This window comes from Callorhinchus milii, unplaced genomic scaffold, assembly GCF_018977255.1.
Source record: "Callorhinchus milii isolate IMCB2004 unplaced genomic scaffold, IMCB_Cmil_1.0 Scaffold1, whole genome shotgun sequence".
Lineage (NCBI taxonomy): Eukaryota > Metazoa > Chordata > Chondrichthyes > Chimaeriformes > Callorhinchidae > Callorhinchus > Callorhinchus milii.
The window spans coordinates 71,963,509-71,988,574 of NW_024704742.1; the positions used below are offsets into that span (position 1 = coordinate 71,963,509).

The following is a 25,066-nucleotide window of genomic DNA, read 5'->3' on the forward strand; positions in this document are numbered from 1 at the left end:
TTATTATTGTTTTGTTTTGGAGGGATTATTATTAGGGGTGTGGAGTAAGGAAACTTGCCCAAGGTTTCGCCCTCTGCCTGGAATTGAACTCAGGTCTCTCGCTTGCAAAGCGAGTGCTCTAACCGCTGAGCTACAGGACTCCACACAAAGTGAGAATGTGGAACTCTCCACTGCAGATGAAACAGATAATGTAGATGTATTTAATAAATAATAATCCTTGTATTTGATATAGCGCCTTTCATATAAGGAGGACATCCAAATTGCTTCACAGAAAAGGGCAGTGAAAGTGTTTTTGTGTGCAGGTGAACATGACAGCCAATATGAATACAACAGAAGCCCACAAACGGCCAGGTTAAACTCCCATCTTTTTGAATAGTGCAGCGAGATTTTCAAAGTCCACCTGAACAGACACAGACGGGAGCTTGGTTTAATGTTTCATCCAAAGGACAAAAAAGGAAGCTGGACAACAAAACAACTTGCATTTATATAGCGGCCCTCACAGAGCGTAGCATCCCAGAGCACTTGAACTAGACCTTCACATGAGGGAGAGAGGAAGATAGAGAGTGGGAAGGAATGAGAAGTGAGGGTAACTCATGTGGAGTATAAACATCAGCACAGACTGGTTTGGTGAGTGGCCTGCTTTCGTGCTGTACAGTCTGTGTAAGTTGGATAGAGTTATTTTGGTTTGTTCATTATATGGTTTTCATTATTCCCTCGAGGACAGAGAATCATACATTAATATACAAAGCCCAATGGATCAGTAATTGAAGTACTATCAATCACTATACATACACTCAACAAATCAAATATTAGATATTAGAACTATAATTTTTGTGTTTGATACAGCGTCTTATCACATCATCGAAACATCTCAAAGCAATTCACACGATTTACTGGAACAACAACGACAAGATTTCATTTAGAGCGCCTTTCACCTCGGGAGGACGCCCCAAGGCACTGGACAGTTGGGTCAGGACCCGACATGGGGGAAATGGTCAGGGTGAGGGGAGGGAAGGGAGGGAGCGAGGAGGGGGAAGATGGAGTGACTCTGTATTTTCTCAGTGAAAGTGACAGCTAATCTGTGCACAGCAACATCCTGCAAACAGCCAATAGTGTGTAACTAACTCAGTGTGAGTGTATATAACTAACCTATCGGAGTCCCATAGTATATTGGTCGTTAGACCACTCGCCTCGCAAGGGTTCGATTCCCATTCTGAGCAAAACCTTAGGCAAGTTTCCTTATTCCACACGCATCTGTTTACCTGGCAGTAAGTAGGAACCCAGTTGTTAGTCGGATCACTTTCTGGAGATAATAATCCCTTCAAAAAATAATAATAATAATTTGGTCACTCAATGCACAACTGTTTGTGGGACACTGCTGTGCGCAATTGGCTGCCGCGTTTCGCCCACAAAATACCCAGTCAATTCACTTTAAAATATACGTATCCTGTGAAGCGCTTTGAGACGTCTCAATGACGTGATAAGACGCTATATCAAATGTCAGGATTATCACTGTTATTGTTATCATAAGAATAATAATCCCTCCAAAACCCCAAAACAGTAATAAATGGGTCATTTTCAATCTGCGACTGTTTGTGGGACATTGCTGTGCGCAATTGGCTGCCGCGTTCGCCCACAAATATACAGTCAATTCACTTTACAGTGTGTTCTGTGAAGCGCTTTGGGACGTCCTCCCGACGGGAAAAGCGCTATATCAAATGCGAGGATTATTATTATTATTATTATTAACTGTAACCCAGTGAGTGGGTCTGTGCAGCTGTAAGTGACTGAGGGAGCTGCTGTCCCCGCCGCTGCCTGTGAGGGGCGCTGTGGGGCGAGGCTCGCTGATTGGCCAGGCGGCTGGCGGGGTCAGAGGGCAGTAAGATGGCGGTTCCCATGAGCGAACTGCTGAGCTTCTGCGCGGAGCCGAGCGGCGCGGCCTCGCGGGTGGAGGTCAGGTTCATCAGCGGCCTGAAGGTGAGAGGGGCCCCGGGGAGCGGCTCTGCCGTGTGCTGGGGTGACCGGGGCCGAGGCCCGGCCCCCGCTGGCGGGAAGCCTGACCCGCTGACCCGCTGCTGGGACTGACACCCGAGGAGACCCGTCACCACGTGGCACAGCGTCTCCAAACCAACCCGCACCTGCGGGTGTCCCGTCCACACACACCGAAACCCCCCACACGGGGAGTTGGAATGGAATGCTCTCTCTCCCTGGAGGGACACCTCCTGGTTACCTAATTCTGGAGAGTATTAGGGCACAGGTCGGCGAGAGCTAAGGCTTGGGGACCCCAGAGTGTGCGTTGGGGTAACTGCTGGAGTCTAACCATAGCAGCATAGCCTGCCATTGAGAGTGCTGTCTGGCCAGCTTTCCCGCTGTGTGTCCAGCTGGGACCACCCTACCCGTGAGGGCTTTGGTTTGCAGGGTTAACAGGAGCTGAGTGGGAGGATTCCCTGCCCCCAGTGACTGGTCTGCCCTTCCAGGTCCTGGTGATGAGCCAGGCTGGGCTGTGCTGCCATCAGCAGTGCCCTGGAACACTGCGGACCCACTTGGCTCAGGATCCCGACGAGAGACCGTCACAGAGGGTGGGCTTGATTCTGACATTCTGTTGCCAAACATGTCACCTTGGAGCCAGTTCAGCTCTGAGGTGATCCGCTTACCTCCCATTCAGCACATAGCCAGGCTCCTCGCACTTGCGTCTTCCCCAGGGTCCCGCCGCTGAATCTTATTCTCAACCATCAGCAACGTTTTGTGGGAAACTGCAATCCAGGCTCAGAACCAAGGCCAGATTCTGTTTAAGAAACAGCTTTTAATAACGGCCAAATTACTGAAGGGTTTCACACAATTTGGAGCCACTTAAATCGGTTGCAGATCTGCCTGGCTCAGGAACCGGGCTGGAGACCGCCACAGAGGGTGGACTTGATTCATACATTCTGTCACCAAACATGTCATCTTAGAGCCAGCTCAGCCCCAAGAAGACCCCTCATACCATCCCGAGGATAATACTGGGGCTCAACTGTTGAGCAAATTATCAGTATCCTCACAGCTGGACTCCCTGTCTCTGGTCTCCTATCTTACTCCACTGCTTGTTCCCGTCTTCAGTCCTACCAACGATGGTCAGCGACTGTGCTCACCCCACACCTGCCTCGATTGAACCCTTCATCTTGCTTTTTCTCTCAATTTCTTCAAAACTCCTATAAAATTGATCTCTTGTGATCTTGCCTTCGGCAACATCATTAATTTATTTTACCTCTACTCCCTGCTGGGTGAGCTGCATTGTTTCTGTAAAGTGTTTCATTTATGAGTTGGAATAGAGTAGGGACAAGGCAAAGGGATTTTTATAGTGAGTTCCTGAGAGAGAAAAAAAATTGTGAATGAAGGCTCAGCTGCTGATGGTGAAATGGATGAAGTGAGGAACGAGCAATAGTCGGAGGAGGCAGGGCTGAAGGAGATGGCGACTCAGGAGATGATGAGGGGGGTTTCAGGATGAGGATCCATTGGGATCTGGTGGAGTCTGGCAAGGAGGGGTGATTGAAACATAGAACCATAGACATTTACAGCACAGAAGAAAGCCATTCGGCCCATCGTGTCTGTGACTGCTCCCTCAAGAACAATCCTTTCATTCCCTTTTCCTCGCCCTTCCTTTTACCCTATAGTTGACTCCTTTTAAAGGTATTTATCTAGTTCCCTTATGAAAGCTAATTTTGATTCTGCCTCAATCACCGCTCCCAGCAGGGAATTCAATATCCTAACCATCTTAAATTGATGCTCTCTAGTCACTGACTCACCGCCCACGAGCACATGGAGTTTGATTCAGGAGAATTAATAATGATAATCCTTGCATTTGATATAGTGCTTTATCACATTGTTGAAACACCTCAAAGCGCTTCACAGAATATATTGTAAAGTGAATTAACTGTATATTTTGTGGGCGAAACACAGCAGCCAATTGCGCTCAGCAATGACCCACGGTGGATTGAGTGACCAAGTTATAATTTTTTTTAAAATTGGACATTGCTTTGATGGCTGTCCTGGCCAATGCCCTATTTCTGTTTGTAACTGACTTTGTTTCTTCTTTTGAAGGGAAAGGGACTCTTTGCCACTAAAAGTGTAAGGAGAGGGGAAACCATCTTTGTGGAGCGCCCCCTGGTGTCTGCACAGTTCTTTTGGAATGCACTCTATAAATATAAGGGTAGGTGTCTTACCTCGAAGAATGATAGCGAGAATCTGGGGCAGGAAACATGGAATTCACTACCACAAACAACTGGTGGGTCCAACCCTGTTGAATATTCAATAGGGAGGTCAGGGAATGTTTGGTGTGCAAGGGTTTGAAGGGATATGATGAAAGACTCGATTGGCTGAATGGCTTCCTCCTATTCCTTGTTTTTTATGCTCTTGTGGGGGAGGGGGGGGGTGTCGGGGGAGGGATGGTAGGTGGGTACTTTAAGTTGGCATACATGTGGGAATCTCCGAGGCAGGTGGGGTTTGGGTTTACATGTGGGCGGAGGGGGATTACTGCACAGGTTGAGGGGTTGTTTTGTGGGCTGGATTGGTTGTGCAGGGGCAGAAGGGTTGGTGATGGGGGTTAGATGAGCTGGGGTGCGTGGGGTGTGTTACTTATACTGGGCTGATTTTGCAAGGCAGAAGGATGGGATTTGGGAGAGTTGAGTGCAGGTTGGGGGGGAATTTGCGAGATGTCACTGACCTGTGATGTGCTGTGCTCTGACCTGCTCTGTGTGTGGACAGCTTGTGACCACTGCATGCGCCCCCTGGAGACAGCGGACGAGAATGGCCGGAGGCTCTCAGCGAATCCCGACCTGATACTTCCTCACCAGGAGCAGTGCAGCGTCCGCCCACAGCTCCACCAGCTCTGTCCCTTCTGCCAGGTACCAGGGAATGGCACGCCAGGAAAAGCTTAGCATTCCGGGAACGGATGGCACACGCGAGTAGCGGCGCATAGTTGGTGCTCGGAGTAGTGTAGATTGGAAGCCTCTGAGCTCAGTATGTGTGTTGTCGTCCTGACATGAGAGGCTCTGTATAAATACAATTTGTTGTTGTTGTATGGGACACAGTGACAGGCTGCTCAGCCCATCAATACAGCACTTGTCGTTTTCTCCACACCAACTGCTCAGTCAGCTTGGCTCAGCTCATCACATTCTCGCCTCTGAGTCAGAAGGTTGTAGTTTCAAGCCGTCTTTGAGCTCACTGTCTAGGCTGACACTCCAGTGCATTGCTGGGGGGAGTGGTGCATTGTCGAAAGTTTTATCCTTCGGATTAGATGTTAAAATCTAGGTCCCATCTGTGCCTATTCAGGTGATTGTTAAAGATCCAGCAAAGAGAGCATTTAAAAAACGAAGGAATTTCTCTCTCCAAGTATCCTGGCCAACAATCCCCCAGATAAATTGCTTGGTCACTCACCACGAGCTGTGTCACACTTTGTGGCTGCTGTGTTTGTCTACAACAACAACAACGATTTATGCCATAAATCAAGAAATATTCAATCAAGAAAAGCTAGAAACACACTGTTGTCTTAAAACCGACTCACCTAGACGAGTGCGAATGTTCATGGATTAGTCACCACTTGTCTTATCTATAAAGCAAGCCATGGACTCGGTCCTTCCTACTGCTCAATCTATTAAACTTTACCAACTGACAACTTCCTCCCTTCTGCAGGGACATTGGCCTGCTCCATGTTCCTCACCCTGCCTGCTCCACCATCGCCAGTTGAGCCTTCAGTCTTTCTGTCCCAATCCTCTAGAACTCCATCCAGAGCTTCTTCGCCTCATCCCCTCCCTTGCCTCCTTCAAGGCCCGTCTTAAGACCTTCCTCTTTGACCGTGCCTTTGGTTATCCTTCCTCCTGCACCCCACTTGCCCTCTACTCCTCGTGATCCCAACCCTGCAGCTTGGGTCCAAATCCCTGACTGTCCAGCTCCTTGACACAAGAACAACTTGCATTTATATAGCGCCCCTCACGCAGGGTGCGTTTGACAGTGGCGGAGCATGACACCGAGCTGGGTGGATGTGACCATACGCACTGTCAAAAAGAAAGGTCTTCGGGCATGACCTAAAGATGGGGGAAGGAAGGGGAAAGGGGGCGGGATAGAGGAAGAGTGTTCCAGAGTTTTGGGGCGTAATGGCTGAAAGTGCGGCCACTGATGCTGGAACGGAGAACACGAGGGACATGCAAGAGATCGGAGCCAGTCAAGCGGAGGCAGCGGGTAGTGGTTTGGGTAGTAAGTCAGGGAGGTAGGCAGGTACCATGGTGTGAAGGGATTTGAAAACAAGTGTGAGGATCTTGAAATCGATCCATTCAACAATAGTGAGCCAGTAGAGCCTGGATAGAGCTGGTGTGATGGGGGGGGTGGGCGGCGGAGTTTGGGATCTTGTGGATGGCAGAGCTGGGGAGACCGGCAAATGAGGGCATTTGAAAAGTCGAGTCGGGAGGTGACAAACACATGGACGGAGGTACAGTTAGAGGTGACAATGTGGCGGAGGTGGAGGAAGGTGTCAGGAACTGGATGTGGGGGAGGAAGGACAGCACGAGTTCGGTGAGTCTGAGGGATAGGCCGGGGAGGTTGAAGAGGTCAGAGCCGCAGGACTGAAGACGTTGACGGGAGGCAAGGAGTATGGCTTCCGTCTTGTCAATATTTAGTTGCAGAAAGGTGAGCTCATCCAGGCCCTGATGTCTGCTGAACAATTCGACAGAACATCGACGGACCTAGAGTTGTGGAGTCCTGTAGCTCAGTGGTTAGAGCACTCGCCTTGCAAGCGAGAGACCTGAGTTCAATTCCAGGCACAGGGCGAAACCTTGGGCAAGTTTCCTTACTCCACACGCCTAATAATAATCCCTTCATAAACCAAAAACAATAATAAAATTGGTCATTTTCAATCTACGACTGTTTGTGGGACATTGCTGTGCGCAATTGGCTGCCGCGTTCGCCCACAAATATACAGTCAATTCACTTTACAGTGTGTTCTGTGAAGCGCTTTGGGACGTCCTCCCGACGTGAAAAGCGCTATATCAAATGCAAGGATTATTATTATTATTATTATTATAGAGTTGCAGCTGGAGGATGAGAATTAGATTTGGGACATGCTCCCAACGTGAAAGACGCTGTGTAAATATAATTTTTTGTTGTTGGTGGTCTACACTGAGCCAAGCTGACCCCTGTACTGTGTCTGTCCAGGTGGTGTACTGCAGTGCAGAGTGCAAACAGGTAGCCTTTAATCAGTATCATCAGGCTCTGTGCCTCGGGCCCTCGAAGGACGACCCTAAGCATCCTCTCAACAAGCTGCAGGAGGCATGGAGGTGAGCACAGACCCTGTTTGGGAGTCTCAAGTCTGAGCTACATCTGAGTGTGTTTATCTCTCTCTCAGATGTTTATGTGCGTGTGTATGTGGGGGTGGTGGAGGAGGCATGAGTGGGGGCTCTTGACAATCGCTCTCATCCCCCTCTGCTGTCCCCCCCATAGATTCAGGAGAGGAAAGGAAAAGATAAACACCTTATTGTCGGCAACACTGGTGCTCTCTCCCCCACTGGAGCTGTCTACTCTAATCCCATTCCCTGCTCTCTCCCCATTGTGTCTGTGCTGGTGCTCGCTCTCCACTGGAGCTCTCCACTGTAATCCCATTCCCTGCTCTCTCCCCATCATGTCTGTGTTGGTGCTCACTCCCCCACTGGAGCTCTCTACTCTAATCCCATTGCCTGCTCTCTCCCCATCGTGTCTGTGTTGGTGCTCACTCCCCCACTGGAGCTCTCTACTCTAATCCCATTCCCTGCTCTCTCTCCATCATGTCTGTGCTGGTGCTCGCTCCCCCACTGGCTCTCTACTCTAATCCCATGCCCTTCTCTCTCCCCATCATGTCTGTGCTGGTGTTCGCTCCCCCACTGGAGCTCTGTACTCTAATCCCATTCTCTATGTTATATTGTTATAATAGCCATGCTGTAACACTGCTTATTCTATGTCTGGGTGTTTCAGGAACATGCATTACCCTCCGGAGACTGCCAGTATTATGCTCATGGCCAGATTAGTTGCCACAGTGAAGCAGGTAAAGAGGCCGTCAGAGGAGGGGCGGGGGCGGGGCTCATGGGTGTGACAATGAGACACTGCGGAGGATGTTGGGGGAGGTACTTGTCAAATGAGAGAATTTTTACCTTCAAAATTATAAGTGTCCACAAAGTCCTGTTATCCCCACATTTTTTTTCCTATAATGCACTGAACAACAACTGAAACATGTGGAAGAATCATACAGTCTTACAGACCGAAGGAGGCCATTCGGCCCATTGTGCCTGTGCCGGCTCTTTGAAAAATTAGGCCAACTAGTCCCACTTCCCTGCTCTTTCCCCATACCCTGCAAATTTTCCTTTTCCAATGTATATTTAATTCCCTTTTTAAAGTTATTATTGAATTTGCTTTCATCACCCTTTCAGGCAGCACATTCCAGACCGTAACAACTCTCTGGGTAAAAAAAATCTCCTTGTGTCCCCTCTGGTTCTTTTGCAATTATCTTAAATCTGTGTCCTCTGGTTACCAACCCACCCACCAGAGAAAACAGTTTCTCCTTATTTACTCTTATCAAAACCCAATTATCAAAATAAATCATCGGAATGATAATTGTATTTAGAAGCTCTTAGTTGTATTCAGTACAAGTGTTTTAACTGTATTTAGACGTCCAGAGGATCGGTCGGTGTGAGTGAGTGCCATTATTTTCATGGTAGATTATGATCCGTCACCATGTTCAATGACATCTTTAGTAACGTGAATGTAGTGAGGAGGTGAAATACATCTCTGACAGCTTGTTTCAGCTCCTCCGTAGTCTCACATCGCTGTTTTGTAATAGGGGATAACAGGACTTTGTGGACACACCGTACTTCACAGTGAACCATGTCAAGTGTAGTGACTGTTTTGTGTAGCTCCACTTTCTTTATGTAAAGCCTCCCATCTGTGGTGTCATCCAAGTACATCTGCAGTGCACCATCTCTATGGCCTTGACTTTCTCCCCATGGGGAGTGGCAGAATTGGACACTGGGCACAGACTAACCAATATACGTTTACTCATTAACGTACATTTCCTCTTATTCTTTTTCCCAAAATTCATCATCTCACACTTGTTGTTAAACTTCACTTGCCACCTTTCTGCCCATTCCCAGCTGTTTGTGTCGGTTTTGCTCAGCCGCTTGCATTCTGGGTCAGAAGGTTGTGGGTATGGTCTTCCCACGTCAGAGACTTTGAGCTAACTGTCCATGATGGTGTTCCAGCACAGTCACTACACTTGTGGAGTTCTCTGAGACCTTTTGACATTGTAATGCTGTATTGAGTGGAAGGAACGCGCTCTCCTTGTTTTCTGCAAGTATCCCCTCTCCCCCTCCCCTCCCTCCCCCTTCCAAGTCAGGTGATTGACGTTTGCTGTGTGTGTCTCTCAAAAGGCAAAGGACAAAGCTCGCTGGCTCAAGCTCTTCTCCCAGTTCTGCAGCCGAACGGCCAACGAAGAGGAAGAGATTGTGCACAAGTTAATTGGGGACAAGTTCCAGGTCAGTATTTCTCAGGCCCAGGCCTCGCACTAGCCCGTGCCTCCGGGCCTGTCTTCCATCGTCTGATTCCCTGTCCACCAGCCCTCACTTATCCCTCCGCCGCCCATCACCCATCCCCGAGCCCTGCTCTATATCGCCCAATCCCCGGAGCTGAACTGCCATTGTTTGAGAGTGACCTGAAGCATTGCTGTTCACCCACTGGGGAAGGAATGGGCAGCCTTCAACGGAGGGGGGAGAAAAGTTCCATAAAACTCTGGGAGGGTTGGGGTTGCCTGCCTGTACCCCTCAGAGAGGGCAGCGGTGTCTGCCTGTACCTACTTGTAGATTAGTGGTGTTATCAGGTTCTGTGGTGGCAGGTATGTGTGTCACCGTGGTGATGGGTGTGTATGTCACTGTGGTGACAGGTGTCTGTGTCACTGGTGACAGGTGTCTGTGTCACTGGTGACAGGTGTGTATGTCACTGGTGACGGGTATGTGTGTCACTGGTAACGGGTGTGTAAGTCACTGTGTGAAGGGTATGTGTGTCACTGTGGTGAAGGGTGTTTGTCACTCCGGTGACAGGTGTGTGTGTCACTGTGGTGATGGGTGTGTGTGTGTCGCTGTGGTGATAGGTGGGTGTGTGTGTGTCACTGTGGTGATGGGTGTGTGTGTGTGTGTCACTGGTGATGGGTGGGAGTGTGTGTGTCACTGTGGTGATGGGTGTGTGTGTGTGTGTCACTGTGGTGATGGGTGGGTGTGTGTGTGTCACTATGATGATGGGCGGGTGTGTGTGTGTGTCACTGTGGTGACAGGTGTGTGTGGCACTGTGGTGCCAACAACAACAAGATTACATTTGTATAGCGCCTTTCATTTCGGGAGGACGTCCCAAGGCGCTGGACAGTGTACAGCATTTCAGACCCGAGCTGGGGTTGGGGGAGTAAGGGAGGGGAGGGGAAGAGGGGTGGCCGATGGCATGGTTGAAGAGGAGGGTCTTGAGGCAGGACTTGAAGGAGGCTAAGGAGGGGGCGAGGCGGAGTGACTGGGGGATGGAATTCCAGAGGTGCCAGGTGCTTGTGTGTCACTGTGGTGATGGGTGTGTGTCTCACGGTGAATGTGTCACTGTGTGTGGTTGTCTCCAGGGGCAGCAGCAGATCCTCAGACAGCTGTTTACTGAAGCTCTGCATGAGGAATGTCTCGCTCGGGTAAGTGACTAACCTCAGACCCTGCCCTTGCCGGGTAGTGGGCGGGGGTGGGGGAAAGGAAGGTAGGAGTTGGAGGGAAAGGGGGGAGATTCAAGCCACTTTCCCAGCCTTGCACGCACTGACTCGTCAGGACAGCTCCACGGGGGTCAGTGATGAACATCACAGGCCTGTTCCTGTCCTTCCGCCCAATACAATCTCCCTCAGGGTGTCGGTAGATCAAATGCTTCTTTTTTGTGTGGGGTGTGGGGGGGGCTGGGGGGTAGGGAATATTCTCTCTCGTCTGTTTGTTGGTGAACCAACTATTGTGGTCTCCTTGGGGCTCCAAGGCAGAGTGACAGCAACATAATGTAGGAATCGAGTCAACCCTTTCAATGGCAAGCAATGTGATTTTAGCTGGTTAGACTCCAACAGTTACCCCAACCAACACACAATCTGTCAACCTGTGCCTAATATTCTCCAGAATTAGGTAAGCACACTGCGTCCCTCCAGAGAGAGAGAGAGCACTTCCATTCCACACAGAAATTCCATGTATTCCCATGACATTACATGCATGGAACTCAATCTAGTTTGGAGACTTAAGCACATTGACGGGTTTCTGATCAACAGCTGATCACGGTGATGGGTTTCCGGGTGTGTCAGACACCCGGCTGATCACAGTGGTGGGTTTCCATGTGTGTCAGATCCGGATGACATGTGTTGTGCGCTCTGTTCCAGTGGTTCACTCCTGAGGGATTCCTTTCACTCCTCGCATTGGTTGGGACTAATGGGCAAGGCATCGGGACCAGGTGAGTCTCAACAAAGCCTGAGAGATCACACTACAGGACGAGGCAATTCAGCCAATCATGACTGTACTGAACTCTCCACTCTAATCCCATTCCCTGCTTTCTCCCCATTGTGTCTGTGCTGTTGCTCACTCCCTCACTGGAGCTCTCGACTTTAATCCCATTCTGCTGTCCTATCCCCGCATACCTTGCTTGGTGGATGCTAAAGATCCCGCGACATTATTAGAAAAGAGAAAGGAGTTTCTCCCGACGATCACTCATTCTTTAGTGACTGTTTGTGGGATGATACTGTGTGCAAACTGCCTATTGAATCTGGCTGCAAATAACTAAAGGGCGGTGGAGCTGAGATGAGGGCAGTAGAGGAGGGGTGGGGCAGTGGAGGGGAGAGGAGGGGCGGAGCAACTGAGGGGAGAGAAGGGACAGTGGTGGGGACAGGAGGAACGGAGCAGTGTTGCTGAGTTGTGCTGATGGGTTGCCTCTCTTTGCAGCTCTCTGAGTCAGTGGGTGCACGGGTGCGATGCACTGGAGCTTCCTGCACAGGAGCGAGAGGAGCTGGACGCCTTTATTGACCAGCTGTACAAGGACATCGAGAAAGGTACAACAATTGCCACCACAACAACAACCACAACAACCAACACCACCACAACAAGAAATTACATTTGATGTAGTGCCTTATCACCTCTTCAAGATATCTCAAAGAATATACTGTAAAGTGAATTGACAATATATTTTGTGGGCAAAACATGGCAGCCAATTGTCCCACAAACAGTCGTGGATTAAGTGACAAAATTATTTTTTTTTGAAGGAATTATTACGCCCCGAAAAGCGATCCGCCAATCAACTAACAACCGTGATCCTACTTACTGCTGGGTAAACAGAGGCTTGCAGAGTAAGGAATCAAACCCAGGTTTCTTGCTTGCAAGGAGAGGGTTCCAGCCACTGAGCTATAGGACTCCACGTGTTGAAAACAACAACTACAACAACCACAACAGTTTTGTAGTCCTGTAGCGTAGTAGTTAGAGCACTCGCAAGTGAGAGGACCCGGGTTTGATTCCCAGACAAGGTGAATCACCCAGGGGGTAGTGGCGGGGGTAGGGGCCAAGAGGTGGGGAGAGTTGATTGAAGTATCAAAGAGCAGAGAGGTCCTTAAGGTAAACATTGAAGGAGGTGAGGGACGGGAAGACTCATAAGGATTATGTGATGGTTCCAGAGGGTGGTAGCAGGTAGGCTAAAGGCCTGTCAGCAATGGTGGGGTGGGTAAGGCTGTTCAACACACCTTTATTAAGGGGGGAAAGCTCCTGAATAATGATTGGAGCAGAGGATCTTGGCTGACTTTCTCCCAGTTGAACCCCAGGGGGCGATGTCTGCTGCCCTCAAGTGGCTACTGGGCACCATGCACTGTCACTTTGCTGGTTTCTGGCTCATTAGGACACCCAGCGTCCTGAACCTGAGCTTCGGGGAGTCGGGAGACGGACAGACAGGAGCTGATGGCTGTGTCTTTTGTGTTACAGAAAGTGGCGAGTTCCTGAACTGTGAAGGCTCCGGCCTCTACGTGCTCCAGAGCTGCTGTAAGTGAGCGTGATCTACCGGCCTGAGAGACAGAGACACACTGAGCCTCAGGGACACTGAGCCTGAGGGACACAGTAGCCTGAGGGACACAGTGAGCCTGAGGGACAGAGACACAGTGAGCCTGAGGGACACAGTGAGCAGTGTGAGCTGAGCGAGGCACTGAGCAGCAGTGAGCTCACACTGACTGGGGCCTCTTCTGTTTCAGGTAACCACAGCTGCACCCCCAACTCTGAGACCTGTTTCCCACAGAGCAATTTCCTGCTGCACCTGACGGCACTGACGGACATCGAGGCGGGAGAGGTATGGTCCAACAACAACGGCAATTCGTGATTATACATCGCTCAACATTCAGGGAAGCGTCTTGGAGTGCTTACAGTTGCAGAGCCTGACAGCGAGCCAGTGAGAGAGAGGAGTTGACCTTGGAGGCAGCATAAGCAGTCAAAAGAGGAACAACTTCAGATGCAATGTGAAGACAGACAAGCAGGGGCGAGGCGGAGGGATTTGAGGGAGAGTTCCAGAGACTCGAGTCATAGTGGCTGAAAGTATGGCTGCCGATGGACAAGCAGAAGGCCTGAGTTTGTCGACCGAAGGGAGCAGGTAGAGAAGTGGGATATGAGCAGGTCAGATATGTAGGGAATTAAATGATTCGTACGCGAGTGTGAGAATCTTGAAATGTTGCATTCAGCAATAGGTAGCTAGTGGAGCCTGGCAAGCAACACCTGCGTGGTTGTGGGGAAGAGGGAGGTTGTCTTCCTTTTCCTAGAGACCGATAACCTGTGTGTTTGCCCCACAGGAGCTGTGTATCAGTTACCTTGAGTGCTGTCAGCGAGACCGCAGCAGGCATTCCCGCATGAAGATCCTCAGGTACCCAATAACAACAACTTGCATTTCTAATAATAATAATAATCCTTGCACTTTACTCATGCAGTTGAGATATCTCAAAGCGCTTCACAGAATATACTGTAAAGTAAATTGATTGTATATTTTGTGGGCGAGACGCGGCACCCAATTGCGCACAGCAGTGTCCCACAAACTGTCGTGGATTGAGTGATCACATTTTTTTTTAGGGATTATTACAACCAAAAAGTGAACAACTGGGTTCCTACTTACTGCTAGGATAAACATAGGCATGAGGGAGCTTTACTCTGTTTCAAACCTATGCTGTCACTGACCTGGGAGTGTGGACGGACAGCATTAGAGGGAGCTTTGCTCTATCGCTGACCTGCCTGTGCTTTTTCCCCTCAGAGAGAACTATCTCTTCACCTGTTCCTGTCCCAAGTGCCTGGCCCAGGCCAGCGATCCTGACCTGACTTCGGAGGAAGAGGAGGAGGCGGAGCTAGAGGATGAGATGACGGATGTGTAACGATGGCGAGCACCGCGGGCACAGGCTGACCCCACACCCACCAGCGGCAAGAGAGAGAGACACGGACACACGCAGAGAGTGAGCCTTCACCCACCCTAAAAAACACAAGCAAATAGCACACAATCTAACTGACTCCCTCCATCACTTGCTGACATCAAAAGAGCGGGAGAGAGACGGAGAGTGAGCGGGAGTGAGAGAGAGAGAGAGTGTGTGAACAAGCAGAGAGAGAGAGAGACAGAATGAGTGGGGGGGGGGGAGAGAGGGCGCAAGAAGTGGGGAGAGAAAAGAAGAGGATAGTGGAGAGTGAGAGCGCAAGTGGGAGGGTGTGGGTGATAAAGATGAGATCTGTTGTGGGGGTGGGGATGGCTTCCTCCATAAACAGCTGAAGGGGCTAGAAATGGGGAGAGAGTGCAGACACAAAGGCTGGAGTGTCAGCTGTCAGAAACTTCTCTGCCTCCCCCACTATCACTCTTTCCCCCTCTCCCCAAATCTTTTTTCACCCACCTCCCCCACTATCTCCCTTCTCCCACCAACCTGAAATCTCTCTCCTTCCTCCCCACATCTGAAATCGTTCTTCCCTCCTGCAAGAGTAGGAAGTACAGAGAGTCGGGGGGGGGGGGGAGGGTGAGAAGCCGAGGGGGTGGTTTTAGTGAGTAGGGTGTGAGCCCCACCAGTTGAGCTGAGCCAGACAACGAGAACAGGTGATGTGCTGTAACCACTTTACACATGTCAGTGTGGGGGGGGGGGGGGGGGTGACTCAATAAAGTCATCGCTCCGCATCGTGTTAAGGACACGTCAGTCAGACTGTGCCTTGTGGGCACGTTCTTTACATTCCCCCTCCCTGCCGAGAGAGGAGAGGAGCTCTCGCCCACGGGGGAAGGTTTAAGGCCCCCACATCGGGGGCTCTGAGCTCACAGTCCAGGTGCTGGGGGAGAAGCGCTGCATTGTCAGTGGCGTTGTGTTTCACGTGAAATGTTAAAAAACTGAAGTATAATGCCACGTCTGCTTATAAAATACACAGTACTACACTTTGCAGTAAATATCTGTCTCAAAGCTGCTGTTCTGTCAGTTGGTGGCTCAGGCTGTGCTGATGTGTAACATGATCATCCCATTTGTTTCCAATTCATCTCAACCTGGGCTGCGCATGAGGGGGTTTAACAATAACAAATTACATTTACACAGCGAGGACATCGGAAGGTACTGGACAATGAGGTGTTTGCACCCGAGCTGGGGTTTGGGTTCAGGAGAGATGGAGGGCTGGGAGGCACAGTCGAAGAGGAAGGTCTTGAGGAGGACCTTGAAGGAAGCAAAGGAGGGAACGAGGTGAAGGGACTGTGTGATGGAGTTCCAAAGTGTGATGGCAGAAAGGCTGAAGTCGTAAAGGCCAATGATAGGGCGGGCCAGGCAGGAGGGGGGGAGCCTGCTGAGCCGAGGTCGATATAGAGTTAGCTGGTCACTAATGTAGAGAAGAGCAAGACCACGAATGGCTTTAAAGGTGTGGACGAGGATATTGAACTTGATTCTCTGGAGGATGGGGAGCCAGTGAAGCTGGTTGGGGGTGATAGGGTCACGAAGTGCGGGAGCTTAGTGCTCAGAACCTACCCACGTGAAGGCCACTATATAAATGCAAGTTGTATCTGTTTAACGTGAAAGATGCTGAGAGAAGATGGCAATACAAAAACACACACACAGGTGTATTTGTGTAATATGCATTGCCTTTCTTTGTAACCAGCATGCCAGACACACAGTCCTACACATTATATACCTACACGCAGGCTCAGACATACACACAGGCACGTGGGCACACAGACTACACACATGCTTGCAAGTTTTGTATGTTTATAAAATAAGTCAATCTCAGAAGCTTTCAGATCTTCCAGCCTTCCAAAGTAGTGCAAAAATTAGTCAGAGGTGTGAGGGGGGTGATGTCGGGGCAAAGGATTGTGTTCTCTGTCTGCCCTGCCCCACCACACAGGATGGCTGCCTGAGCTGCAGACTGGGTGTTGTGGTCACATTGACTAGGATGGAAATGACAGCCCAGGGCAGGCCGCACTGTTCCAGCGATGTCCTGATAATGTACCTGGGCAACACAGGAAGGAAATGACAATCCGGCCACTCCAGATGTTCAAAGAAAGGCACATCCTTGTCAGTGTAGGGAACTGACAGCCAATTTGCAGACAACGATGAGATGAATGAGTGATTTTATCTGGGGGTTGGTAGCCAGAACACAGAGAGAGAAACACCATTCTCTTCCAATGGCGCCGCAGGATCTTTAACATCCACCTGAACAGGCACAGTTGGGGGGAGCTGGGTTTAACATCTCAGCTGAACGACGCTGCCTCTTACAATGCAACCGGCTAAGCTAGCTAGTGGAGTAAAGTAGAGGTTTCATCCTACCCAAGAATTGAATCCGGATCCTCTTGCAAGGGCGAGTGCTCTAACCACTATGCTGCAGGACCCCACTTACCCTCAGTCCACCAGTTTGATCTGGTCCTCGATGAACACGACATTGTTCAGCTCTGAGGGGGTTTGGCCAGCACCAGGTAAATCTACTCGTACCTTGTATGCCTCAAGAGCATCAGACACCAAACCTCATAGTGAATTTGTTTTGGTCAGCCTCATGACTGACATGGGGAAACCCATCACCATGCTTAAGAGTATATAAACCAAGCTGAGAAATCCATCCATCTCAACTACATATGAAATGCATGTGAACATTGCCACCATTTTCCTGACCGCAGCTCGGGCACATGTCCCTTCCCATTGAGTGATGGTTTCACCAGTTGGAGGTGCCGAGTTTAAGCAGCAGCTGCTTATCTTTCTGCAAGCCAATCAAGGTGGATTCCAGACGTTGGATATATAAATGTGTACTCGAACTCCAGGTAACGTCTTCCAGTAGCTGTTGCCCCAAACCTCGGAGTTTCCTCAGCTGTCTGGCGGGCATCTGCCTTCAACGTGGTGGAAGGAAAGGAATTTATGTGCAAGTGGGATGCAAACAATTCTCAGATTGGTTTTGATATTTTTAAGCACAGTGATGGGATTGATACCCGGTTGACCAAGAAAAGTGGAAATTTCAGAGAGATTGTTGGAATGGAATGTGCACGCTCTCCCTGGAGGGACACATCCTGTTTATCTCATTCCAGAGAGTATTAGGCGCAGGTTGGCAAGAGCCAAGGCTTGGGGACCCCAGAGAGCTGCATTGTCAGAAACATTGCCTTCAGATGGTTCTATCTGTGCTTGTTCAGGTGTATGTTAAGATCCTGTGGCACTATTTGAAAAGTTTCTCTCTCCAGGTGTCCTGACTGACAATCCCCCAGATAAAATGGCTCATTCGCTTTGTGGGCTAGTGCACAGAACGTTCACCTACAAATACACAGTCACTACATCCTGCAGCGATTTTCTGGGAAGTGTTCTGAGATGCTGCCATTGGCTCTACTTACAAAGACTCCTCCAACATTGTCAGTGAGGTTTGTCTGCAAGATGTAGCAGATATCTGACGGGTCCTCCCTATCTCTCTGATCTACCCCACTCCTCTGCTTCTCCTCTCACTCCTTCCATCTCCCGCAACCAGCTCCATGACCCTATCACCCTTTTCCTTGTGCCTTTCCTCAACCGACTCCACTGGCTCTCCATCCCCCAAAGGATATAGTTTAAGATCCTCATCCTCACTTTTAAAGCCCTCCACAATCTTGCTCCTCCCTACCTCAAACCCTGCCAACTTCTGCGGGCACCTGCTTCACGTCCCCCGCTCTACCCTCGGCAGTCGAGCCTTCAATTTTTCTGCCACCACTGTCTGGAACTCCATCCCAGATGGCCTTTGCCTCGCCCCTTCCCTCCAAGATGCATGTAAAGCTCTTCCTCTTTGACACACTTGACACACCCTTGACTCCAGGACCACTGCTGTCCTGACTGAATGTCTGTCAGACATCAAGTCCTGGTAGGAGCTAACTTTCTCCAGTTGAATGTCAACAAGACTGAGGCTCCCGATTGGCTCCCATCAGTGACTCCACACCTCGGGCACTGACAGCATCACCATCCATGGTTGCACACTCCACCTCACTGAGCCAGTCTGGAACCTTGGTGTCTTGTTTGACCTCAACCCCACATCCAACCCACTCTGCCTTCCCCCACCTCCCCAGGCTGGACTGTGTTGTCCTCAGCAGTGCCCTGGAATACTGCTGACCTGCCTGGTTTAGAAACTGCACTGGAGACCATCACAGAGAGTGGACCCAATTCCAGATTCTGGAACATCAGCCTGGACTGTGAGCACACAGTCCCCAATGTGGGGCTCGAAAACAGAAGCTACAGACCCCCAGAGCGGGACACGAGAGAATCTCTCACATTGAAAAGGCACAAAGAAAAGAGGTAAATAAGAATCGAGTCAGTACAAGACTTATGGATGATTTTACAGATGACCTGGCAACAATCCTCAATCTGAATATGGAATTCACTACCCCAGAAGGCTGTAGATGCTCAGTCTTCAAGGCTGAGACTGATAGATTTTTAAAACACAGAGGGATTAGGGGATATGGGGATAGTGCCGGTAATTAGAGTTAGGTCTGAAGATCAGCCATGATCTTATCGAATGGCGGGGCAGGCTCGAGGGGCCGAATGGCCTACTCCTGCTCCTAATCCTTATGTTCTTATGAAGACACCTGGCCACACCCATATCCTCTGCAGGCAGTGACCACTGCCCTTGGGCACAGTATATGGTGTTCTCAACGTCCTGTTAACTTTTTCTTACAATTAATTTTTATTTTCTGTTGCAGTTGAGTCAAGTGTAACAATGTGACACCAATAACTTCCTCCTCTATTCATGTTACAGAAGATGGCACCAAACATAGGGATGGATCATTATCTTCCATGAAAATAATGATAATAATAATCCTTGCATTTGATATAGTGCCTTATGTCGTTGAGAGACGTCTCAAAGTACTTCACAGAATGTACTGTGAAGTGGATTGACTGGGTATTTTGTGGGTAAAACGCTCACAAAATATTTGATCGCACTCACTCTCACCAACCCTCTGGATGTCTAAATACAGTTAAACACTTATACTGAATACAATTAAGTACTTCTATATACAGTTTTGCGGAGCTCATCACTGAATTGATGAGAGAGGGGAGATGACTCTGCCCGGGAATCAAATCCATGGCGGGAGGAGGGATGTTGTAAGAACGGGGCCAGATCTTCACCTGCTACTCCTCGTGCTTCACTGCCATCTCTGACTTGTTCAGGGCTGCGGTCAAGACAGTTATTGTTATGTGGAGGCCTGTAGTGTGGTGGTTGGAGCACTCGTCTCGCAAGGCAGAGGACCCAGATTTGATTCCCGGGCAGGGTGAAACCTTAGGCAAATTTTCTTACTCCACACATCTCTGTTTACCTAGCAGTAAGCTGGAATCCGGTTGTTAGTCGATTGGCGGATCACTTCAGGGGGTAATAATCCCCCCTCCCCCCACAAACAGTAATTTGGTCACTCATTACACAGCTGTTTGTGGGACGCTGCTGTGTGCAATTGGCTGCCGTCTTTCGCCCACAAAATACACAATCAATTTATTTTATAATATATTCTGTGAAGAGCTTGTGATGTCTCAATGACGTGATAAGATGCTGTATCAAATGCAAGTATTATTATAAGAGCAAAGCCCCCCACGGGACTATTGATCAGTGATTGCTCGTGAGAATGTGTCCCTGAGTGAAGAGATTCCCTCCCTTCTCCCCAAACTCCCCTGCTATCTCTTCTGAGAACTCCACCCTACCTCCCAAGTTCGAGAGACTTTCACAAACGTTCACTCACTCACTCAGTGACGGAAACCTCACTATTTTGCAACACTGTTTGCAATAAAAGTTGACTAGTTTGTAACACATTTGGAAATTACATAAACTCCCCCCACCCTCCCCCCCACACATCTCAGGCTCTTTCTCACACACAATGAGATTAACAGAACACGTCCCTCTCTCTCACACACACATAGGCCATGGCTGTGGTTACAGAGAAAGTTACAGCAACATGCTTGTGCCTCTGCATGTTGGCCTGTGCCTGAGCTCTGCACAGACATCATGGGGCAAACTGCCTTGTGTGCTGTGAAATTCTGTCGTACTGAATTCTGATCTCACTGATGAACCCCATTGCCTCTCCTGCCTCAGAGTGTACTTTGAGCTCACAGTGCACTCCTGTATAGAGAACGGCAATGTCAGAAGCACCGTCCTTTAGATGGGATGTTAAACCGAGGTGCTGTCTGAGCCTGTTTACGTGGTTATTAAAGATCCCATGTCATTACTTTTTCAAAAAAAGAGAAGGGAGTTTCTCTCTCCCTGTCCTGGCCAACAATTCTCCAAATAAAACTGGTCACTCACTGCAACAACAACAAAATTACATTTATAGAGCGCCTTTCACGTCTGGAGAACATCCCAAAGCGCTGAACAGTCAGGCGTCGGGGCCCGAGCATGGGGGAGGGATGAAGGAAGGCAGAAAAGTGGGAGGGAGACCAAAGGCACAGTCGAAGAGAAGGGTCTTCAGACCGGCCTTGAAGGAGCCAAGGGAGGAAGTGAGGCGAAGGGACCGTGGGATGGAGTTCCAGAGTGTGGGGGCAGAGAGGCTGAAATCCCGGCCATCGATGGTAGGGTGGATCGGGCGGGAGACATGGAGCTGACCGGAGCCCAATGAATGGAAGGAGCGGGCAGGTTGGTAGGGAGTCAGCAGGTCAGAGAGGTCGGAGGGGGCAAGGTCATGGATGGCCTTGAAGGTGAGTATGAGGATCTTGAACTCGATCCTCTGGGGAATGGGGAGCCAGTGGAGTCGGGCGAGGGTGGGAGTGATGGGGTCACGGAGCCTGGTGTGTGAAAGTACATGAGCTGCAGAGGTTTGGATGATCTGCAGCTTGTGAAGGGAAGAGTTGGGAAGGCCGATGAGGAAGGAGTTCCCGTAATTGAGCCTTGAGTGACATGCATAGGTGAGGGTTTCGGCAGCCTGAGGGGTGAGGCAGTGGTGGAGTCTGGCAAAATTGCGGAGGTGGTGGTAGACAGTGCCAGTCATGGCACGGATGTGAGGGAGAAAGGATAGTTCAGGGTCAAACAAGATACCCAGGTTACTGACTGGCTTAGTGAGGTTGAGTGTGCAGCCGTGGAGGCTGATGCTGCCAGTGCCTGAGGTGCGGAGGTGCTGGCGCGAGCCAATCAGGAGAGCCTCGGTCTTGCTGACGTTGAGCTGGAGAAAGTTGTCCCTTGTCCAGGACTTGATGTCGGACAAGCAGTCGGTCAGGACGCCAGTAATCCTGGAGTTCAGGGTGGAAGCAGAGCGGTAGAGTTGGGTGTCATCCGCATACATGTGGAAATTTAACCCATGTCTGCGGATGACGTCACCAAGGGGGAGCGTGTAGAGGGTGAAGAGGAGGGGACCGAGGATAGAGCCCTGAGGAACACCGCACAAGACAGTGAGGAGACTAGAGGAGAAACCGTTTGCCGCGATGAAGTGGAGGTGGTGTGAAAGGTAGGACCTGAACCAGTCAAGGACAGAACCTTGAAGGTTGAGGTGGGAGGAGAGGCGGTGGAGGAGGATTGAGTGGTCCATGGTGTCAAAGGCGGCGGAGAGGTCGAGGAGGACGAGGAGGCAGAGGGAGCCCTGGTCACATATGGTCAGGATATCGTTTGTGACCTTGACCAGAGCAGTTTCCGTGCTGTAGGCAGCACGGAAATCCAATTGGAGGGGTTCATGGAGGGAGTGGGAGGAGAGGAAAGAACAAAGCTGGGAGGCAACGGCTCTCTCAAGGACCTTGGATAGGAAGGGGAGATTTGAGATGGGCTGATAGCTGTGATGGGTCGAGGGAAGGTTTCTTCAAGGTGGGGGTGATAATGGCTGTTTTAAGGCTGCAGGGCTGTTTGTGGGAAGTTGTTGTGTGCAAATTAGCTGCCTCATTCACTCACTACACTTTACAATGAAATCCTGGGAAGCACTTTGAGACAAATCTACAGTGTGACAAGACGCTGAAACAAATGCAAGCTTAGAAAAACTCACTGACCACTCACCGTAGAAGCAATTCTCCCTCATCCACCCCCCCCCCCCCCCCCCCCCCCCACACACACCCAACAGTTAAAGGCTTTGATCAGGTCTCTTTTCAAAGTTTCTCTATCCAGTGAGAGCAGCCCCACATAGTCCAGTTTCATTTATAATAATCCTTGCATTTGATACAGTGCCATATCCCCAGAAAAGTGATCCACCAATCGACTAACAAGCAGGTTCCTACTTACTTCTCGGTAAACAGAAGCATTTGGAGTAAGGAAACTTGCCTCAGGATTCGCTCAACCAGGAATTGAACAAGGGTCCTCTCGCTTGCGAGGCAAGTGCTCTAACAACAACAACAAAATTACATTTATAGAACGCCTTTCACGCTGGGAGGACGTCCCAAAGCGCTGAAACTAATCACTAAACTACGGGACTAGAGCTGGCTACTGCTTTTGTGTAGTTAATGCAGCAACCAGAGGCTGACACTCCAGCCGAGTGCTGTGGAGAACAATGTATTGGAGAGCCTGGCTCTGACCTGTTAGCCCCCCATAGTGCCACTTGTTGAGTCTCCAGGTCCTAGTGACGGGCAGCCACATCTGGTCGATGACGTCCAAGATACTCCACAAGTTCCTGATGACACGTTGCAGCACCGAGGTGTAGTACATGTCAAACATGTAGCCAGCGTCTTGCAGCCCCTTAGCACTGAGGTCAGCGTCAAACCAGCCCAAGAAATGGTTCTTCCATCACCAACATATCAGCATGAAACACACCACCTGCTCCTTTGACCCCATCCCCATCCCTCTCCTTACTTCCCAGCTCAACCTCCTTGCCCCTCTATTCTCCGATCCCATCAATCTCTCTCTATTACCTGGCACCGTTCCCATCCCCCTAAAAACAGCTATAATCACCCCCATCCTGAAAAAACCTTCCCTGGACCCATCCCTGCCATCTAACTACCGGCCCATCTCCAACCTCCCTTTACTTTCCAAGTTCCTTGAAAGAATCGTTACGTTCCAGCTTTGCTCCTTCTTCTTCTCCTACCACTCCCTTCACGAGCCCCTCCAATTGGGTTTCCATGCTGCTCACAGCATAGAAACTACTCTGGTCAAGGACACAAACGACATTCCGTCCATCTGGAGTCCTGTAGCTCAGTGGTTAGAGCACTCACCTTGCAAGCGAGACACCTGGGTTCAATTCCAGGCAGGGCTAAACCTTGGGAAAGTTTCCTTACACCACACGCCTAATAATAATCCCTCCAAAACAAAAAAACAATAATAAATGGGTCATTTTTAATCCACGACTGTTTGTGGGACACTGCTGTGTACAATTGGCTGCTGCGTTTCGCCCACAAATATACGGTCAATTCACTTTACAGCATATTCTGTGAAGCGCTTTGAGACGTCAAGAAGACATGAAAAGCATTATATCAAATGCAAGGATTATTATTATTATTATCTGTGACCAGGGCTCCCTCTGCCTCCCCGTCCTCCTTGACCTCTCTGCTACCTTCGATACCGTGGACCACTCCATACTCCTCCACCGCCTCTCCTCTCACTTCAACCTTGAAGGTTCTGTCTATGAATGGTTCAGGTTTTATCTCTCATACCATTCCCAATTTGTATCTGTCAATGGTTTCACTTCCAGCCTGCGCAGTCTTGTGTGGTGTTCCTCAGGGTTCTGTCCTTGGTCCCCTCCTCTTCAACCTCTACATGCTCCCAGTTGGTGACATCATCCGCAGACATGGGGTCAACTTCTACATGCATGTGGATGGCAAACAACTCTACATCTCTGCCTCCACCCGCAATTCCAGGACCACTGGCGCCCTGACAGACTGTCTGTCAGACATCAAGTCCTGGATGATGGCCAACTTTAGCTGATTGTCAGCAAGATTGAGGCCCTCCAGATTGGCTCGCGCCTCAGGCACTGGCAGCATTAGCATCCATTGATGCACACACCACCTCACCAAGCCACTCAGGAACCTGGCGTCTTGTTCAGCCCTCAAATTCCTTTCTCCCCCATATCCCTGCCATGACCCGCTCTGCTTCCTCCCACCTCCGCAACATTTCCCGACTCCGCCCATGCCTCACCTCTCAGACTGCCGAAACCCTCATACACGCATTCGTCATATCAAGGTCCCACTACGGACACTGCCTCCTTGTCGGCCTCCCCAACTCTTCCCTCCACAAACTGAAGATCATCTAGAACTCTGCAGCTCGTGTCCTCTCCAGCACCAGGCTCCGTGACCCCATCACCCTCACCCACACTGGGTTCCATTGGCTCCCCATCCCCCAGAGGATAGAATTCAAAATCCTCATTCTCACTTTCAAGGCCCTCCATGGCCTTGCCCCCTTCTACATCTCCAATTTGCTAACCTCCTATCAACCTGTCCACTTCCTCCATTCAGCAGGCGCTAGCCTGCTCCATGTCTCCCGCCTGACCTGCCCTACTATCAGCAGCCGGGCTTTCAGCCTCTCTGTCCCACCCTTTGGAACTCCATCCCACAATCCCTTCACCTTGCTCCCTCCTTTGCAGCCTTCAAGAGACGACTCAAGATCCTCCTTTTCGACCGTGCCTTCTACTGCCCTCCTATCTCTCTGCCCTGCCTTATCCCAACCCTGCCCCCTGCCCACGCTCGGGTCCT

The 25,066-nt window shown here is 50.1% G+C and overlaps 1 protein-coding gene across 3 annotated transcripts; it reads left to right on the top strand.

Annotated features, from left to right (window-relative positions):
- Positions 1-1,860: 1,860 nt before the first annotated feature.
- On the top strand, positions 1,861-14,630 carry smyd5 (SMYD family member 5). 3 transcript variants are annotated; one of them, XM_007908567.2, is made up of 13 exons: positions 1,861-1,977; positions 4,078-4,186; positions 4,741-4,880; positions 7,183-7,304; positions 7,975-8,044; positions 9,423-9,527; positions 10,646-10,708; positions 11,423-11,493; positions 11,979-12,085; positions 13,002-13,058; positions 13,265-13,359; positions 13,853-13,923; positions 14,305-14,630. In XM_007908567.2, exons 1-13 carry the CDS (start codon positions 1,885-1,887, stop codon positions 14,420-14,422), a joined length of 1,221 nt encoding a protein of 406 aa, XP_007906758.1. In that variant the 5' UTR covers positions 1,861-1,884; the 3' UTR covers positions 14,423-14,630. The 3 variants fall into 3 exon arrangements, with proteins under 3 accessions (XP_007906758.1, XP_042193393.1, XP_007906759.1); XM_007908568.2 differs by lacking the exons at positions 1,861-1,977; positions 4,078-4,186 and adding an exon at positions 4,195-4,261; XM_042337459.1 differs by lacking the exons at positions 4,078-4,186; positions 4,741-4,880.
- The last annotated feature ends 10,436 nt before the right edge of the window (positions 14,631-25,066 follow it).

Excerpts from the sequence above, each read along its gene's own strand:
- smyd5 (XM_007908567.2), top strand. The coding sequence starts at position 1,885 with ATGGCGGTTCCCATGAGCGAACTGCTGAGCTTCTGCGCGGAGCCGAGC. Across the intron at positions 4,881-7,182 it reads AGCTCTGTCCCTTCTGCCAG|GTGGTGTACTGCAGTGCAGA; the intron begins GTACCAGGGAAT and ends GTGTCTGTCCAG. Across the intron at positions 13,360-13,852 it reads CGGACATCGAGGCGGGAGAG|GAGCTGTGTATCAGTTACCT; the intron begins GTATGGTCCAAC and ends TTTGCCCCACAG.